This window comes from Hemiscyllium ocellatum, chromosome 25 (assembly GCF_020745735.1).
Source record: "Hemiscyllium ocellatum isolate sHemOce1 chromosome 25, sHemOce1.pat.X.cur, whole genome shotgun sequence".
In the NCBI taxonomy this organism is placed as follows: domain Eukaryota; kingdom Metazoa; phylum Chordata; class Chondrichthyes; order Orectolobiformes; family Hemiscylliidae; genus Hemiscyllium; species Hemiscyllium ocellatum.
The window spans coordinates 51769528-51790930 of NC_083425.1; the positions used below are offsets into that span (position 1 = coordinate 51769528).

General features: G+C 40.2%; 1 protein-coding gene across 4 annotated transcripts in view; it reads right to left on the reverse strand.

Annotated features, from left to right (window-relative positions):
• The window catches only part of spata20 (spermatogenesis associated 20), a 363387-nt gene that overhangs the window by 278837 nt on the left and 63147 nt on the right, over positions 1-21403 (reverse strand). For all 4 annotated transcript variants that reach the window (XM_060844319.1, XM_060844321.1, XM_060844322.1 and 1 more), the window contains exon 11: positions 12604-12796. In XM_060844319.1, coding sequence (XP_060700302.1) covers positions 12604-12796 — 193 coding nt within the window. The remainder of the gene's footprint in view (positions 1-12603; positions 12797-21403) is intronic.

The following is a 21403-nucleotide window of genomic DNA, read 5'->3' on the forward strand; positions in this document are numbered from 1 at the left end:
CTTTGGAAATGCAACAGCCAACTTGTACATAGCAAACTCTCTCAACCAGCAATGTGATAATGACCAAAATAATATGTTTTAATGAGGTTAGTTGTGAGATAAAGCTTGGCCAGGAAAAACTTCCTTGCAGCCCTTGGGAAAAATACAATGCAATCCCTTGCATTTGATATTTCCACACCCTTGCATTCAGTTGTCAACCTTGACTGTGCCCTTATGTCCCTGGAATGGGCCCTCATCTCATGACCTTCTAGTTTAAAGGCAAGAGTGCTAGCACTAAGTTGGAATTAATACATTGTATGAACCTTTTGATAAACTGATATTAAATGTTTAATTTCTTATTATTTTCCATCAAACTGATAAATCTGGTCATGAGCTAGGGTCTTCCCTCCTGTGCAAATACATCATACGTTCTTACTTTCGTATGCAAGCCTTTGGCAACAGAATAACACTTTTCAGTCACTGAAAAGGCTGTCGGGTAACTTACAAAGCAACACAGCATTTGAATATCCTACAGCATGCTGAAGTATCATTAATTTTCTTTATTTGCAAGCCTTTGAACACCAAGTATCTAATGCAGGTCAGAAAATTTCACAATTTTCAAGTTACACTTTTATGTTCCCTATGGGATGGATGTTAACATTGAGTTAAATGTTTTCAAACTAATTAGTCCTAATTCCCTACTCTTTGTTCACAAACCTGTAAATTTGTTCCCTTTCAATATTTCTTGAATTCCTTTTTGAAAGCGACTGCTGAATCTGCCCTCCAAACTTTTAGCTAGCACATGCCAGATTACAACAACTCATTTGGTTTTTTTTTCTCCCATTCATATCTCCTACAGTTCTTTGGCCATGTACCTCCTTTCTCCTCAACTGAGATTTCCCCATCACTGTGGTTGACAGGACCCTCAGTGGTGTCCGGCCCACCTCCCACACTTCTGCACTCACTCCTTCCCACACTAACAATAGGGATTCCCTTGTCCACACTTGCCATTCACTAGTCTCCGTACTCAAAGTATCATCCTCTGCCACTTCCAGCAGGATGCTGCCACCAAACACACCTTCATCTCCCCTCCACTGTCAGCATTCTGCAGGGACCACTCCCTCCGTTGTACCCTGGTCCATTCCTCTAGTACTCCGAACACTTTCTCACTTCCACGGCACCTTCCCATGCAATCGCAGAAGGTGATTCCCATTCGCCTCTTTTCTGTCCAAGGCCCCAAATGCATCTTCCACGTGAAACAACATTTTAGTTATATTTCTTTCGACCCAGTCTATAACATTCACAGCTTTAGATCTCTCTTACAATGGCAAGACCAAAGGCTGCCAGGGCAATTTGCAGAACATCTACATTCTGTCTGTTCTCAAGTTGCTTGCCATTTCGATAAACCAATGGTAACATTTCTGACCTGGGCCTACTGCAACGTCCCACAAAGCACAATACAAACTTGAGAAACAACACCGCATTTTCAGTTTAGACTCTTTATAGCCTCGAGGACTTAATATTGAATTGCACAACTTTGGAGTCTGACCACATGATATTTGCCTTTCATTTTTCTCACATTCTGTCCCCTCTCTGAACCGTGGTCGCGTCTCATTTGCGCCTTGTTATTTTGCTCCTATTCTCTCCCTTTCACACTTTATTTTACATCCATTTTACTTCGCTATTTCTCTTTCACACAATTAGCAACCATTTCATTTTTTGCATTGGACCTCCATACTGCTCGTTAAACACGTCCCTTCTGTCAGAAGTATAAAAATCACTATTTCCAAACACTTTTCAGTTCTGAAGGACATCATACCAGACTCAAAACATTAACTCGGCTTCTCTCTCCACAGATGCTGCTCAATCTGCTGGGTTTCTTCAGCATTTTCTGAATTTGTTTTAAATCTGTGTCCTCTTGTTATCAACCTTCCTGTCAGTGCAAACAGTTTTTTTTTCCCCATTTACTCTGACAGAACTGCTTATAATGTATAACATCTATTAAGTCTCCTCTTAAACAGCTCAGCTCAACATTGAACAATTCTCTGGTCTATCATCTCTACTAAACACTCCAAGATCAGTGAAAGCAGAGATTGGGTATAAAGTAAAATATACATATTCATTTTTTTTTAAGGAATCCCAGGACAGGCGTAGCATATCTTTGATATGTTATCGAACGATACTCCCTCAAAGTTCTGCACAGTTCAACACAAGCTATGGTTTCACAATTTTTAAACATTTACTACATCAGCCATTTTCTCACTGATCTCATTATAGGGCACAATGGTAGTGTCACTGAACAAACAATCCAGAGGGCCAGCTGAATACTCTGGGAACAAGGGTTTAAATTCCACCTCGGCACCTGGTGGAATTTAAATTCAATTAACAAAATTGGAAACCTAAAGCCAGTATCAATAATGGTTAGAGACAAAAAAAAACGCAGACACTGGAATCCAATAAGGAGGCTGGAAGAACACAGCAAGCCAAGCAGCATCGTGTGGGGGAGATGTCAACATTTCGAGTGCAACGTTTCTTCAGTAATGGTGACAAAATTATTAATTGCTGTAAAAATCCAACTCCTGTAACTGATGCCTTTTATAGAAAAAAAAATCTGCTGTTCAGACAGCAATGTGGTTGGCTTATAACTGGCCTCTGAAATTGCTGAGCAAGCCACTCAGAACAAGGGAACAAATGGTGTCCTTCCCTTCTGTTGAAGAATAAAATGCACATTCTTAACTTGACATCAGTTTAATATTGTGGAAAGATGCCCACAAGTAGCTTAAGTGAAAATTACTCGACTCATTTCGGATCCATGTCACCAGCAACTCTCTGGGGTCTAGGCTGCCTGGAATCCAGGCCTCCAGAGTTGAAAGTCAAAACCACGCCTACTGCTTAAATTGTGAGCACCACAGTTTAGTTGATTAGATTAGATTAGATTACTTACAGTGTGGAAATAGGCCCTTCGGTCCAACAAGTCCACACCGACCCTTCGAAGCACACCCACCCAGACCCATTCCCCTACGTTTACCCCTGCACCTAACACTATGGGCAATTTAGCATGGCCAATTCACCTAACCCACACGTTTTTGGACTGTGGGAGGAAACCGAGCACCCGGAGGAAACCCACGCAAACACGGGGAGAATGTGCAAACTCCACACAGTCAGTCGCCTGAGGCAGGAATTGAACCCGGGTCTCTGGCGCTGTGAGGCAGCAGTGCTAACCTCACTGTGCCACCGTGCCGCCCAAATGATGATACTCATGACTCAGTGGTGGGTGTATGTGGGATCCAACCTAATACCAGATATGTGAATACATTAGTTCAGGTGGACATATAGGGAGTGCTTCATTGTCAGAGATGCTGTCTTGTGTTTGTTTTAAATCTGGTTATTGACCTTCCAAACAGGAAATAAAAGATTGTACAGCATGAATCTAAGAGGATCTATCTAGCTCCCAGGTGTCCTGGCCAAACTTGTTCTCAATCAATATTTCCAAAAATAATTCACATGGTCATTGATCTCATTTTTGTTTGTGGACTTGCTGATTGCAGAAGAAGAAATTTATTGACTATCAAAAGTGCCCTGGAAAGAAGGACACAATATAAATGGAAGTTATTCCTTCCTCAAAAAACATGTAAAATGGATAAGCATTGGTCTGTCTTTCATAGATGGAGGACTGGAAAAAATTGTGGCTGTAAGAGCTGCTCCTTTTTTTTTGAGGTATTTTAGGTGTTGGAGGTGATTTCCTCGAATTCCAGAAGCAGCAATTACTGTTTTATATGCTGTTGCATTGTTTGGTAACTTTGGGGAACTAAGATCAAAACAACACCATTTTTACAAGGAGGAAGACAGGGAAAAAGCAGCAATCACATGGTCAGAAGGGAGCGAGAGAAAAAGAGACCTAGACTGCTAACTGACACAGTAGTGAATCTGCATAGTTACTGCTTTTCCTGTTTGAGTTTATGTATCACTGGACATCAAGGTGCGTCTAGGAAAAACGAGCAAACAGCAAAATTCACTGCTGAACCTGGAGGAACTGGTGTGGGTGAGCTCTGAGCATAGGAACAGATAAATCCTTATTTTTTAATGTGCAACCTTGCTCTAAGTCTACAGTAGTGAGTGGAGTGAGTTATTTCTTGATTATACATTTTATTGAGATCTGTCTGTTGATTAAATTTTAAAAATATAAACCATAAGTACTAAGTTAGCCTGGAGCACAGTTTTTTTTAAACAATAAAAAGTCGGTGCTATTTTCTGGATCTATAGATTGTGAAGGAACAGAGATGACTTTTAATAGAGTGATATGCTCTCCCTGTCAAATACGGGAGTTTAGGGAGAATTTCCATGTCACTGATGATTATGTCTGCCTGAAGTGTTTTTGGTTATGAATCCTAATAGATTGCATGGATCATTTGGAGCAGCAGTTAGAGGCAATAAGGAATTTACAAGAGCTAGGAGGTGTGATGGAAGGCAGTTATAGGAAGGGAGAAAAGCTGCAGATACAGTCAGATGGGTTAACTCCAGGAAAAATAGGAGGGGTAGGCAGGTAGTAGAGGAGTCTTCTCTGGTTATCATCATTTCAAATACGATGGACTCTCAGGTGAATGCAGCATGAACGGCCACGTTTCTGGTATCAAGACTGGCTCCAATGTACATCGGGTTCCAAGCAATCGATTATGATAGGGGACTATCTAGTCAGAGGCACAGATAGATGCTTCTGTGGCCAGCAGTGAAAATCAGTATCGGGTATTTCCTCCCTAGTGCCATGATCAAGCATCTCTCAGAAAGGGTGCAGAATGTTCTCAAGAGGGAGAGGGACCAGCAGGAGGTCAGTGCACAGATTGGTCCTAACGACATAGGAAGGGAAAAGGATGAAATTCTGAAGGGAGAATATGGAAAGTTAGGCAAGAATTTAAAAAGGGGATCGTCGAGAGTAGTAATATCTGGATTATTCCTGGTGCAATGAGCTAGTGTGGATAGGAATAGGAGAATAGAGCAGATGAATATGTCGCTGAAGAGCTGGTGCAGAGGAGAAGGATTCACATTTTTGGATTATTAGCATCTCTTCTGGGATAGAAGTGACCTGTACAAAAAGGACAGATTGCCCTAAATTGAAATGGAACTAATTTACTGGCAGGGAAATTTGCTAGAGCTGCTTGGGAGGATATGAACTAGTAGGTGGGTGTGGGACCCAGGGAAATAGTGAGGAAAGAGATCAATTGGAGAGTGGTAGAGTTGGGAAAAGGAGCGAGTCAGACAGGGCAAGCAGGAACAAAGCAGAGAACAAGGTAGAACTGATAACTTAAACTGCATTTACTTCAGTGCAAGAGACCTAACAGGGAAGGCAGATGAACTCAGGGCATGGTTAGGAACATGGGACTGGGATATCATAGCAATTACAGAAACATGGCTCAGGGATGGACAGGACTAGTAGCTTAAGGTTCAAGGATGCAAATGCTACAAGAAGGACAGAAAGGGAGGCAAGAGAGGAGGGGTGTGGTGTTTTTCATAAGGGATAGCATTACTGCTGTACTTAGGGAGGATATCCCTGGGAGTATATCCAGGAATGTTATTTGGGTGGAACTGAGAATTCAGAAAGGGATGATCACCTTATTACGATTGAATTATCGACCCCCTAATAGTCAGAGGGAAATTGAGAAACAAATTTGTAAGGTGATTTCACTTATCTATAAGAATAATACGGTGGTTATGTTGGGGATTTTAACTTTCCAAACATAGATTGGGCCAAAAGTGTTAAGGGTTAAATGGAGAGGAATTTGTTAAGTACGTACAACAACATTTTCTGCTTCAGTATGTGGATGAACTTACTAAAGAAGGTGCAAAACTTGACCTACTCTTGGAACATAAGGCAGGGCAGCTGACTCAGGTGTCAGTGGGAGAGCATTTTGGGGCCAGCGACCATAATTCTATGAATTTTAAAATAGTAATGGAAAAGGAAAGACGAGATAAAAACTTTGAAGTTTTAAATTGGAGAAAGGCTAATTTTGACAGTATTAGGCAAGAACTTTCAAAAGCTGATTGGGGACAGACATTCGCAGGTAAAGGGATGCCTAGAAAATGGAAAGCCTTCAAAAATGAGATAACGAGAGTTCAGAGATAGTAATTTCCTGTTTGGGTGAAAGGAAAGACTGGTAGTTTTAGGAAATGCTGGATGACTAGAGAAATTGAAGTTTTAGTGACGAAAAAGGAAGCTTATGTCAGGTATAGACAGAATAGACCAAGTGAATCCTTAGAACTGTATAAAAGGTAACAGGAGTATAGTTAAGAGGGAAATCAGGAGTGCAAAAGGGGACATGAGATAGCTCTGACAAATAGAATTAAGGAGAAACCAAAGGGATTTTATAAATACATTAAGGACAAAAGGTTAACGAGGGAGAGAATAGGGCCCCTCAAAGATCAGCAAGGCGGCATTTGTGTAGAGCCACAAGAGATGGGGGAAGAGACTAAATGAATATATTGGATCAGTGTTTATTGTGGAGAAGGACATGGAAGATATAGAATGTAGGAAAGTAGATGGTGACATCTTGAAAATTATCCATATTACAGAGGTGGTGGTGCTTGAAAAAGCATATGTCTTGAAAAGCATAAAAGTGGATAAATCCCCAGGACCTAATCAGGTGTACCCTAGAACTCTGTGGGAAGCTAGGGAAGTGATTCCTGGGCCCTTTGCTGAGATATTTGTATCATCGATGGTCACAGGTGAAGTGCCAAAAGACTAGAGGTTGGCTAATATTTAAGAAAGGTGGCAAGGAAAAGCCAGGGAACTATAGACCAGTGAACCTGATATTGGTGGTGGGCAAGTTGTTGAAGAGAATCCTGAAGGACAGGATTTAGATGTATTTGTAAAGGGAAGGACTGATTCGGGATAGTCAGCATGGCTTTGTGCATGGCAAATCATTTCTCACAAACTTGATTGGGTTTTATGAAGAAGTAACAAAGAAGATTGATGAGGACAGAGCAGTAGATGTGATCTATATGGACATCAGTAAGGCATTCGACAAGGTTCCTCATGGGAGACTGGTTAGCAAGATTAGTTCTCATGGAATACAGGGAGAACTAGCCATTTGGATAGGGAACTGGCTCAAAGGTAGAAGACAGAGGGTGGCAATGGAGGGTTGTTTTTCAGACTGGAGGCCTGTGACCAGTGGAGTGCCACAGGGATCAGTATGAATCCACTGCTTTTAGTCATTTACATAAATGATTTGGATGCGAACATAGGAGGTAGTAAGTTTGCAGATAACACCAAAATTGAAGGTGTCGTGGACAGCGAAGAACGTTAGCTCAGAGTACAACGGGATCTTGATCAGATGGGCCAATAGACTGAGGAGTGACAGATGGAGTTTAATTTAGATAAATGCGAGATTCTGCATTTTGGAAAAGCAAATTAAAGCAGGACTTATACACTTAATTCGATTTAGATTAGATTCCCTACAGCGTGGAAGGGCCATTCGGCCCAACCAGTCCACACCAATCCTTCGAAGAGTAACCCACCCAGACCCATTTCCCTCTGACTAATGCACCTAATACTATGGGCAATTTAGCATAGCCAATTCATCTGACCTGCACATCTTTGGTAAAGTCCTGGGGACTGCTGCTGAACAAAGAGACCTTGAATTGCAGATTCACAGCTCCTTGAAAGTGGAGTCACAAACAGTTTGGATAGTGAAGGCAGCATTGGTATGCTTTCCTTCATTGGTCAGAGCATTGTGTGTCGGAGTTGGGAGGCCATATTGCTGCTGTACAGCACATTGATTAAATTCCCTACAGTATGGAAACAGGCCCTTTGGCCCAGCAAGTTCACAGTGACCCTCCGAAAAGTAACCCACCCGGACCCATTTCCCAACCCTGTATTTACCCTTGACCTTTACCCTAACACTATGGGCAATTTAGCATGGCCAATTCACCTGACCTGCACATCTTTAAATTGTGGGAGGAAACTGGAGCACCCAAAGGAAATCCAAGCAGCCACAGGGAAAATGTGCAAACTCCACACAGTCGCCTAAGGCGGGAATTGAACCAGAGTCCTGGCGTTGTGAGGCAGCAGTGCTAACCACTGAGCCACCATGCCACCCCAAATTGGTTAGGTCACTTTTGGAATAGTGCATGCAATTCTGGTCTCCTTCCTATCAGAAGGATATTGTGAAACTTGAAAGGGTTCAGAAAATATTTACAAGGCTATTGCAAGGGTTGTAAAATTTGAGGTATAGGGAGAGGCTGAATAGGCTAGGGCTGGTTTGCCTGGAGTGTCGGAGACTGAAGGGTTACAGCTTACAGAGATTTATAAAATCATGAGGGGCATGGATAGGATAAGCAGACAAGGTCTTTTCCCTGGGGTGGGGGGGGCAAGAACGAGAGGGCATAGGTTTAGGGTGAGAGGGGAAAAGATATAAAAGGGACCTAATGGGCAACATTCTCACACTGAAGGTGCTGTATGTATGAAATAAGCTGCCAGAAGAAGTGGTCGAAGCTGGTACAATTACAGCATTTAAAAGGCATCTGGATGAGTATATGAATAGGAAGGGTTTAGAGGGGTAGGGGCTAAATGCTGGCAACTGGGACTAGATTAAGTTAGGATATCTGGTCGGCATGGACAAGTTGGACCGAAGGGTCTGTTTCCATCCTGTACATCTCTATGACACTATATATTACTTGGAGGAGCCCGTATTGGACTGGGGTGAACAAAGTTAAAAATCACACAACACCAGGTTATAGTCCAACAGGTTTATTTGGAACCACTGGCTTTCGGAGCTCCAAAAGCTTTGAACTCCTCTACCCTGGAGAAAAGACTTTGGCTATTCACCTTATGATTTTGTAAACCTCTATGAGGTCTCCCTTCAGTTTCCAATGCTCCAGGAAAAACAGAGGTAAAAACAATGACTGCAGATGCTGGAAACCAGATTCTGGATTAGTGGTGCTGGAAGAGCACAGCAGTTCAGGCAGCATCTGCTCCTTGGATGCTGCCTGGACTGCTGTGCTCTTCCAGCACCACTAATCCAGAATCCAGAGAAAACAGCCCCAGCCTATTTAGCCTCTCCCTGTAGCTCAAAACCTCCAGCCTGGCAACATCCTTGTAAATCTTTTCTGAACCCCTTCAAGTTTCATAACAACCTTCGATAGGAGGGAGATCAGAATTGCACAAAATATTCCAAAAGTGGCCTAGCCAATGTCCTGCACAGTCACATGTCTTTCCAACTCCTGTCCTTTACGCAATGACCAGTAAAGGCAAGCATACCAAACGACTTTCTCACTCCCCTGTCCACCAGTGATTCCGCTTTTCCAGGAGTTATGAACGTGTACCCCAAGGTCTCTTTGTTTTGCAACACTCCTCAGGACCTTACCATTAAGTGTATAAGTCCTGCCCTGATTTGCCTTATCAAAATGCAGCAACTCACATTTATCTCAACTAAACCCCATTTGCACTCCTTAGCCCATGTGTCTATCTGGTCAAAGTTCCATTGTACTCTAAGGTAACTTTCTTCGCTGTCCACTACACCTCCAATTTGGGTGTCATCTGCAAACCTACCACCTATAATCATATCCAAATCGTTTATATAAAATGTCAAAAATCAGTGCAGCAGCACCAATCCTTGCGTCACACTGCTGGTCACAGACCTTCAGTCCAAAAAGCAACCCTCGGGGCAGCACGGTGGCTCAGTGGTTAGCACTGCTGCCTCATAGTGCCAGGGACCCAGGTTCAATTCCCACTCGGGTGACTGTCTGTGGAGTTTGCACATTCTCCCAGTGTTTGCGTGGGTTTCTTCCGGGTGCTCAGGTTTCCTCCCGCAGTCCAAAGAAATGCAGGTCAGGTGAACCTGCCATGCTAAATTGCCCATAATGTTAGGTGGATTAGTCAGGGGGAATGGGTCTGGGTGGGGTACTCTTCGGAGGGTCAGTGTGGACTTGCTGGCCCCTCAGGGCCTGTTTTCACACTGTAAATAATCTAATCTAATCACACTTCAAACCAATTTTGTATCTAAGTGGCTGGTTCTCCCAGTATTCCATGTGATCTAACCTTGCTAACCAGTCTACCATGTGGAACCTCATCAAACATCTCACTGAAGTCCACACAGACAATGTCCATCACTCTGCCTTCAACACTTCTTCAAAAAATTCAATCAAGTTAGTGAGACACCATTTCTCATGCATGCTGACTATTGCCAGGTCACCAGTCTATAATTCCCTGGTTTTTTTCTTATCACCTTTCTTAAAATAATGGCACCAAGTTAGCCAACCTCCAGTCTTCCAACACTTCACCTCACTTAGGGCATTACAACATGTTAGAGGTGCTATTCAAACAAAACTTGCCATTGTTGTAAAATGTTTCATCAGAAGGTAAGCAAATGACTGCTTGTATGTAGGCAAAAATCACAGCAATGCTCCTTAAACTCCCATAAGCTGAATGAGCAGTTAATTTGAATTTGTTTCCAAAGGGAAAATGGGCTGTCAGATGAGGGAGGAATGATTCCCCAGCATCTCAGACAACTCTTCATTCTTTTTTATCTTGTGCCCCTCACTGTTAAGTTTCCCAAAGAGTAATTAAAACTCAAGAAAAGAGATAAGATGTTTGGCTGAAAAATCTCATTATGGGATTACAAGTATAAGAATCGGAATAATTAACTCTTATACAGTTTTCTAACAGAGAAAGATTTGCCAATAATAATCAGCCTCATGTTTTTTTAAACATAACTAACAGAATCTACACTAAGTCATCTCTTTATGCTTGCCTTCACTGAAATCTCCTAAAGTCCTTTTGAAAGGTACATCAGCAATGTAGTTGAGATCTCGATTAATAATCCAGAAACAAATTTAAATCCCACCTCAGGGGCTAGAAAACCTAAGTTGTGAACAAAGGAATCTAAAATAAAATGTTAGGTGACTATGAGATAGCAGATTGCCTCTCTCAAAAAAGGATTTGTTCACATATGTATTTTAGGGAAGAGAGACTATCCTGTCTTCAGACCCCAGCAACGTTGTGGGGTGGTTGCTGGCCCTCTGTTTCACATTTCATCAAATTCACATCATTGAGAGTCACAGTGGAGAAACAGACCCTTCCATCCAATTTGTCCATGCCAACCAGATATCCAAAATTAATCTAGTCCCATTTGCAAGCATTTGGCCCATATCCCTCTAAACCCTTCCTATTCACGAATCCAACCAGATGCCACTTAACTGTTGTAATTGTACCTGCCTTCACTATTTCCTCAGGCAGCTCATTCCATGCATGCACTACTCTCTGTGCGAAAAAGTTGCCCAACAGGCCCTTTTATATCCCTCCCTTCTCACCTTAAACCTATGCCCCTAGTTTTGGACTCTCTTTAACCTGGGAAAACGATTTTGGCAATTCGTTAACCATACCCTGCATGATTTAATAAAACTCTATAAAGGCTACCCTTGAGCCTCCAAAGCTCCAGGTAAAATAGCCTTAGCTTATTCAGCCTCTTCCTGTAGTTCAAACCGTCCAACCCCAGCAAAACTGTTGTAAACCTTTTCTGAACCCTTTCAAGTATAGGCTGTTCAGCCCAGAATTCTGTTCTGCTATTAAATCGAATCATTGCTGGCCTGTACATCAATCTCATTTACTCGTCTTCACTCCTGTACCATTAGCATCACCATTAAATAAAAAAATTATCCATCTCAGTCTCAAAAGCTCCAGATGAAAACCAGCATCTACAATTTCCCAGGAAAGAGCATTCCACATTTCTACTATCCTTTGTGAAAACTTGATTCCTGATATCATGTCCTGAAATGTCTACATCTAAACTGAAAATGATGCCTCTTTCCATCACGCAGTATTGGGCTCAAGTGTTAGCCCACATTAGGTGCTGCCATGACACTCAAATTCACAACTGTCCAACTCAGGTGAGTGTGCTGCCGAACAAAGCCAGGCTAACACATACACAATACTGTATATGCTACATGTTTTACCAGTTACATTAAAAATAGATAACACGATGCTCATCATCGATTGCCAAATTCTTCTCTAAGAAAACTGAACAAAAGATAATTATTCCAATCCATTTGGTTGTAATTGCATAATGACATTTTCAAGCCAAATGCTTTATCTCCTCTCTACAGTTTTAATTACTCTGTGAGCAACTTAACAACTAGGAGCTGAAAAGAAAAGACAGACATTACAATCCAAGCTCCTGTTTAAGAAAATCTTATATCTGAAGGCTATGCTAACCTAAAACTGTCAACTTACTTTAGTTTTTTTGGCAGTAAACATCACAGTACCATTGTAATTTGGAACCCAGACAAGTCACAGAGTTGTCCCGAGCAATAAAGATCTGTAACATAGCTATGTTTAAAGCTTACATAACAGCAGTCACTGCACTATAAACTCCCTCATTCTTTCTGCAGCATTTTAATTGGCATTGCCTAAAAAGCCTCATGGGACCTCCTAGGGTCATGAAAGATGCTAGACACGGTACAAGATTTCTTTTCCACTTTTTGATCAGTCCAAAAGGAGTGAACACATCTATACAATCCAATTAAATAAATGAAGCTTAAATTCTCATAGTTCATTCACTTGCAAACATGATAATACAAGCTATTAACTTTTAGATTAAATCTAGTATTAGGCCATGTAGGAGCACCCTCACTCACCGTTCCATGATGCTAACATCTTGCTGTCCAAATGGGGAGGTGGCCTCTGTTTCCGGATCTCATACAGCCTTTTTCTACATGTACTTAGAATGTCTTTCACCTTCTTCACTTCTAAGCCAAACTTGGTAGCTGTGAACTCTGCTGAGTAACGGACAATGAGGACATTCTTGTTTTCCAATTCTCCATGAGGGTCCTATAAATTTTGAAGAAGCATTAAATCAAAAGACAAAAGAAAAAACTGCACCCACAACTGTTCTCCAATTTAACTCCAGTGCTCGTGAATACTCAATGAGTTGAGGCATGCAGCACTGAACATTTACAGCATTACTCGATGTCTAGTTTCAAGTGGTCTGTCAGCAAGAGCCTGTGACTGGCCTTAATGCCCCCTCCCTGAGTAAGCGGGGAATCCACCAGCATTCCTGCTCCTGATTTTCCTTGGTTAATATATTTCCAAAAACCACACATTTAGATGAAACAAGCTCAGATCAACCAAGAGGATCAGACAGAAGTTTTCTGGAGAATCTCCCAAGAGATTATATGGCTGCATCATGTTAGAGGAGGGGAAGGGCAAGTGTCTGATTGATGCTGTTATAAATGTGGTGCAAGTCAGGCTTGATGGGCTAGCTGGTCTTTGACATTTGTTTATTCTTAATTGGTTTGAAGCATAACCTCAAAAAGCTACAAAATAGAACGGCGACCATTGACTTCCAAAGCATCAAGAAAAATAGTAAATCTTTGGTACTAGGTCAGATGTGGGTGTCTGATCGGCATAACAAGTTGGACCAAAGTGTCTATTTCCAAGCTGTCTGACTCTAACGCAGGAGATGGGACTTACTGGACAAAGACAACCACAGCAATGGATCAAGCCTTCAAAATTGCAGACGATAAAGCTGGAAATGTGGATATAATGCTATCTCCAGGATTTATCACATTCACGGATTGATGCCTGAAGGAGTTGAGTTAAACCCGACTTTTTCATAATAAAGGGATGAGACACCAACAATGTGATACAATATTATTATATTAATGAGCTGACAAAGCCAGAGATCTAGAACACTAAACCAGTGCCATAAATGCTATCCCCACATTCACAGCATAAATTCAGTTAATTAAAATCAGGACAACAATGGTGCTTACGAAAGAACGCAATAGACATGGAAGTCTGACTGCTTCACAAACGTCCTTTACAGGAGAAAGTTTACCATTCTTACTCCAGCCTGGCAAATATATGACTTGTATCATTTCCTTGCAGGCTACTCAGTTATATTAAACCACTAACCATAAGCATATTAAGAATATCTGGACAGACCACACAGGAGAACCTGAGACATCAAAGTCAGATTTAACAAGGGCACAACCTGCCCAGTCAACTCTCAAAATTCTCTTCCCTGACATCCATGACTAGTGGTAAAATCAGGAGAGCTGTTCCATAGACCAGTAATGCAACAGCTGATATAGTTATTTTTACAGAATCATATCTTTCAGCCAACATTCCAGATCCATTTCCAACCTGAACAGGACTGACCTACAAGAGCTGAAAGTGCAGTGATAGAACAGAGAATGGAGTCCTCAACATTAACTCCAGATTCTATAAAGTCGCATGGCATCAGGTCAAACATGGGTAAGGAAATTTCCTGCTGATTGCTAATGATTGTACTCCCTCAGTTAACAAATAGTGCCTAATTTGCATTTCAGTCACTTGGAAGAGCACAGAATGTATGCTAGGTGGAGGACTTCAAAGATGGCCAAGGTGGTTGTTAGCAAAATTATGGTCCAGGTTGGCAAAGGTTTGACATTTACATGTGCCACCAGTAGCTCTGTAGCAGGTGGAGGAAGAGCCAACAAGGAGGTAAAAGCAATTTAAATTCATCCTCAGTAATCTACTTTATGTAGATGTTGCTGCATGCAATATTGGTGGGAAATACCACCATAAAGTCCTTATGGAAATGGAATCCCCATTTCAGTACCAAGGACATGATGTTTTGTGTCACTAACATATATTAAATAATTCAGAACAGATGAGGTCAAATCTGGACATCCACAAGACATTATAGGTTATCTCTGGTATTTGCCTGTTTTGGAAGGATGGATCACACCTGGTGTGTGTTCCTACTGCTGTAATTGAAGACGCCAATTTGTAAATGCAATCCCATCCACACAAGACACAGGTGGGTAGTGATGGCCCAAGTTTCACTGATTTTGTTTTCCTTCTCACGGAGATCCTTCTCTGGCCCTCAACATTAGCAATACTATATTCGACCATAATGTGCAACCTTGTAGCACAGCACTTCTGTTCTACCATAAGCATTAAGTCTGGGGACTATCCCTCGTTCAGTGAGGGCTGTAGGGAACATTCCAGGAGCAGAAACCGTTGTTCCTGAAATTAGGTGTCAAACCATTGAAGCTCCAATTTAAAGCTACATCTACACCAATCTGTTAAAGTAGCATTCAACTGATGGAACTAAGCAACCTAAAACCAATGAATTAGATTTAAGCACTGCAGTCCTGCCACATGAAGTCGTGGATGAGGATTTCCATAGACAACCCCATCCCCAAAGATGCCGGAGCCCATTACATCAATGCAAAAGCCAAAGTTGAAGCTTTCACAACAATCTTTGGTCAGAATAATTCTGTCAAAAGCACTGCCTGATCAATCTCAATCACTATAGTTGTAATGTCATTGAACTAGTAATTCAGTTATAAATTCTGGGGACATGGGTTTTAATCACATCATTGTAGATATTTAAATTTCACAAAAATCTAACCTTAAAAATTTGCATAATGGTAACTGTGTAACCATTACACACTGTCAAAAACCTGAAACAAAATCAGAAGTTGCCAGAAAATTTCAACAGTTGGCAGCATCTCTGGAGAGAAATAAGAGTTAATATTTCACATTAAGTGACCCTTCTTCAGAACTAGAGTTCTTCAACTCCATATTAGCTGAGTACAAAGGCAAGATCAGACAGTATTATCATTATTCAAAGCCACAGGAAATACTTCTCCTTTTCAGATAAAGAATGTCTAACTGTCTGATATTTTCCTAGACAAACTTTGAATGATGATTTGCATAACATGCCTGAACCCTCACTCCCTTCTAAGTGCAGTCTAAGGAAACATGATCAAGCGAATTGAACATGCTAAATTGCCCATTATGTTCAGGGACATATAGGCTAAGTGCATTAGTCAGGGGTAAACATAGGGGACTGGGTCTGGATGGGTTACTCTTCAGAGGGTGGGTGTGGACTTGTTGGGCCGAAGGGCCTGTTTCCACACTGTAGGGATTCTATGATTGTTTTCTTTGTGACGCAACTAGTTTGAGTACCTACTTCCCTTTTGAATGTCTCTTTATTTGAAGGCTCCTTTGGTTTTCCTATGACTGCAATAGGTCTCCCACTTAATTTCCCATAATTAACTCGAGGATGTCCAATTTTACTGCAATGAAAACATTATAATTCCTTTTCACCATTTTTTGGTTGAAGCCTTTGGCATTTATTGGTTAGGGGTCTTTGGATCTGTTGTTTAAAACTAATACCTGTACTTCTATCTACAGACTTTCTAAAATTTCAATTTTTGTGGTGTTCTATATGACCGTCTCCCCACTTGCAACTGTCTATGTGAGATATTATAGATTTCTGTCAGATCGGCTGCTTGTCTGATCTTAAATACCTGACATTGATCTAATTAAATTCTAAATTTGCTTTTACTGAGTTCTTCTATGATCATAATTTCATTACACTTTCAACATATTTCTCTACCTTGAGTGATCTAAACCACTCATCCCACAACATTTCTTTCTCCTTTGCAAGTTCCACAAATATCTCTTAGGTTTCTTTTTTGTACTCCTCAAATTTATTTGATAAATGTCAAACACAAGCTCATAAGTATTCAATGTTGCCTCTTTGACAGCGAAAATTGTTCTTCGGACAAGATGGCATACTCAGTTACAGCTGTATTTCTCAAAACACTGTTTCAAATTAAGGTCCAAACCTCTTTTGGCCACTTCAACTGTCGAGCCACTTTCCCAAATGAGAGAAAATGCCTTTTGACTCAATCCTTATTAAATTTAGGCATGCAGCATAGATGGTTGATTAAATCAAATCCCTCAATGGAATCAAAATAATCATCTGAGCTGGTAACCCTTTCTTTATTCAAGCTTTTCTTTGGCTAAGTCATGTTCGCTAATCTTCTTATCTCTTTGATGTTCAAGTTTTCTTAATTCTATTTGTGTCTGGTTTTGGCAAAACTCAATTTCAAGTCTTAATTTTTAATTATATTTTAGGTAATTCTGGTTGTGACATCCTAACTTCAGGTTTTCTTTCTACTATTTCTAAATGTGGTATGTTAACTCAAAGTATCACATCCTTATGAGATCTGCTTTTACTTCTACTTTCAATACATCTGCTAAACCCCTCAGTTTAGTTAAAGATGTTAAATAATCGACTCTTTGATATTCTACTCTCAGAAAATTCTTCACAACCAATGAAGCAATCGTCAAATACATGCAAGAAACATCACCATAACAGTGTTTTAAACCCAGATGCCTTTTACATCCAGTGAATTCAAAGATCCCAGATGTGTTCCAACTTGTTATAATCCCAGTAAATGTTACACAGGACAAGTCAGATCCCAGTCAGGAACCTAGTTTGATGGATCACATTTTTATTTGTTTTGGTTTTTAACAAAGTGATCTCTCACTGAAACGTAAGCACACGATGCTGCAGATTTTGCTTTAATAACAAAGCTGCATTTTAATACAAAACAAACAAGATAAAATAGAATAATCTAAACTGTCTACTTACAATCCAAATTCAAATGTTTTACAATAAAAGTATAATCCAATTATTTCCAAAAAGTCTTTGTTAAATCGAAAAGAAACAAAACAACACAAACCAGAATCTCCGTATACAAGACTTTACAAGGTTTAAGTAATTTGTGATTTGAACTTTTAAATTGGAACTGCAGATAGCTACAGTAAGAATCTATCGCATACTTGAACTTCAGTGCACTGAGAATCACAGAAGAGCCAATGGGCAGAAGGGCCTTTTTGTGCACTATCGTCTTCTCTGACTCCATGTTACCGTGCAGAAAGAAGGTACTAAGACCATCATGCCTGCATCAGCTTAAGTAATACTTCCGGGAATGTTGTCCCCAACACATCTGGTCTGAGACTGACACTAACTTTCACTCCAATAATTCAATAAATCCATCATTCATCTCCCTACACAACCCCCTCTTCCAAGATCATCACATAACACAACCCCACACTTAAAAGGAAATGCCTGCCTTCCTCAGCTGTGGACATTTCCATTCAGCATTTTTTAAAAGTCCAAAACTCTTAACAAACCTTTGACTTGTTTACCCTGCTGGGTAACAGACAAGTAAACACCCATTCAAAACAAAACCCATTTACTCTGCATTCGGCCTCAAAAGTATTTTTTTAAAAAGGAGTTAATATGGCTACAGAAGTAATAACAGCTTAATTACTAACTCCAGACACACAGAAAAGCCCAACAACTACAAACTTAAAATCAGAAATCAGAAGTTTACAGCAACTAACATTAAAGCTTCCACATGAATCCCAAAACTTTCACCACACCATGCTCAGTGAAAGCCAGGTCACATAGCAGCTTGGATATGGAAAAGAAAACTGAACCAAGGGAATTTACATTATTAGTTCTATTATTAGGATTTGATCTGATAAGTGCACCCAAACTAAATCTCAATTGAAAGTCTTTTAATCTCCAATTTTCCAAACCATAGTGACAATATCAAGTCATTAAAAGGTGAGAGTCCCAAGTAACAACCAATGCAATATATGACAGCTGGTAAATAACAGAAAGTATAGGAAATAGGAAATAAACAATCAGTGTTTTAATTCACAACTGACAACTGAATTCAATGTTTAAAAATGACTTATGCCCTTTGCTAAATTTGATAGCAAAAGACTTTCCAGATAAAGTAGATTATTTGCAAAATCTAGAGACTTAATTTTAGTTATCTGACAGTACAGAACTTGAGTAGTGCTGAAAGAGACACATTTTGTCAAAGCTTTTCATCTTGCATTCATCAGGATAATTCACAAGAAATAAGTAGAAACCTACATTTATACTATATGGTTAGCAAGTACACTGATTAGTAACAGTGTTGCTATGAAGATTGCATGAGTTAATGATTACTGACAGTTAAGTGGGTGGCACGGTGGCACAGTGGTTAGCACTGCTGCCTCACAGCGCCAGGGACCTGGGTTCAATTCCCGCCTCAGGCGACTGACTGTGTGGAGTTTGCACGTTCTCCCCGTGTCTGCGTGGGTTTCCTCCGGGTGCTCCGGTTTCCTCCCACAGTCCAAAGATGTGCGGGTCAGGTGAATTGGCCATGCTAAATTGCCCGTAGTGTTAGGTAAGGGGTATATGTAGGGGTATGGGTGGGTTGCGCTTCGGCGGGTCGGTGTGGACTTGTTGGGCCGAAGGGCCTGTTTCCACACTGTAAATAATCTAATCTAAAAAAAAAGTCTCAAGATTTGATTACATTTTAGAGCAGCCAGCTTAACTCTGATCAGTCAAGGTATTACTGTGAGATATGAACCATTTTGTTGAGTTGGAACAATTGCTGTACATGTTCTTTCTGTTTGCAAAGTAGAAGGCCTCATGTATTAAGATATGTATGTTCCAGCCCATGAAAGTGCACAACACTGATAAGCGTAAATTGACTTAAACATAATTCTTCACACAATCAGGATTTTACAACAAATGTTATCTAGTCATGGAATTGTTTTAATGTCGGACACCACATCATGAGTTTTGCAAGCATGGCTGGAAGAGTTTGGTCAGTACCTCCCTTGCTGTGAACAGCCAAAGAGATATGATTTTGGTATTCTTGTGCTGTCCTGATAAATACAAAACAAATTGCTTTGACTAAATGTAATGTTTTTCAGCAAGACTTGATTTTGTTAATCAGAATTTTGTTTGTCCAGGGCAGCTAGAGTTATTGTCAGACACCAATCATATCTCAGGAGAATATCTACAGAATCAGCACCTGGTAAAACAATATATTGATATCTTTCATCAAACCATCACAGATATTTTTGTTAACATGCCACTCAGTTCTAATATCAAGGTTCAGCATTAGCACTCTCCACAATGAATGAGGAGTTTGCTAATAAAATCTAGGATCACACTCAAATACTATTCTAAGGTTTACAAAGTTAAAAATCACACACCAGGTTATAGTCCAACAGGTTTAACTGGAAGCACTAGCTTTCGGAGCGCTGCTCCCTCATCAGGTGGTTGTCATATTCTAAAGGTGTCACTTTGACGGTTTTTCTGACTTGTGAAACCAAAACCCCAGCTCCCTCTCACTGGGAGTAGTAGATTCCCTTGACACTCCTTTAAGCAGTGTAAATGAAGACTTGCAAGGTACATTAACCAATATATATCCCATAGCCAATATTGCTATAGATTGTCTAATCTTTACCTTATTGCAAATTGTGGGACCTTGCTTTGGACAAATTAGCAATAGTGCACCATACATTATAACAGTTAGAAATATGAACAGACTGCAAAGCAACAAAATTTCCTAAAGTTATAAAGAGCACTACATAAATGTTTTTTTTTATTTTTAATTTTAATGATCATGAGAAGGTTACAAAAGCTTCTCTGACTGAATTAATGTGAGACTGCCTTTTTTTTTGATCTCCGACACACCACACTCTGCGTTCAGTATTATTTCCTTTGACTGACATACTTAGCAAGAGCTAATGAGTGAGTACATCATCTGCAGCGACCTTGGCTGCCCTCCACTGACATCTTCAATTCTGACTCAGAATGACATTTTTTTAAAAACAGATTATAATCACGGCTTAAAACGAAATGCTTTTTATTTTTGGAAGATGCCACTTACGTATAGAATCCTTCACATTCATCAGCACTTGCTATTACTTTTATTGTGATGTTAATTCAATTACTATCTCCTCTGACCTTTCCTACAAAGCGTTTGAGAGAGATATGGTGACAAGCAGTGGACAAAAGGAAATGTGAGGTATGGTGTGTAATTTATATATTTTGATACAATTTAGTTTTGAGGTTGGATTTTTTTTTAAAACTTTCACCTAGTTAGATATGGGGCTGTGTGTCTGAAGGGATTTAATAATTAACTCCTCAGAATTTCTGTGGCCAGAGTAATTTCCTCATAACATTGAGAGAAATTGGCTCAAAGAATATGAGAGACTTTGAGTGAACTAACCACATAATGTAATATACCAAGCTCTCTTTTGGAAATTATGAAACCTTTTTCTAAGTGATTAGGGGAAACACCCATGATTTAGAATTAAACCTAACAATTTTAGATTCAGTTAGCAGCAGTCCTACAAGGCTCTTAGTTGAAGGTAGATGTGTAAAGCAGTTTTTATTGAGAAGGGGAAGAGACAGTTGAGATTTGTTTAAATAAAAGCTCAGTGTAAGGACTTCAGTAATTGTTCCGGACCATAACTGTTTAGGTAAAACCCTGAAAAGGATTATTTGAAACTTAGAAAATTTTAGCTCAGGTCATTGAAGGTTCCAGGAAGAGGCTAACAGATTCTCCATACTGGAAGTTGAAGTCAAGGTTAAATGAAGCCAGTAGAGGTGATAAAAGAGGAGGTTATTTCTGGTGTTAGTTCTATAAAGGGTGCTTTTGGGATCCATTGAGGGGTGTTTTTGAGATTAATGGAGTAATGTTTTTATCATGTGTTTTGAAATTTTTAAACGTGTGTCATAAATAAATAGGTTGGTTTATCCTGTTTCATTCTTTCAATCGTATCTTA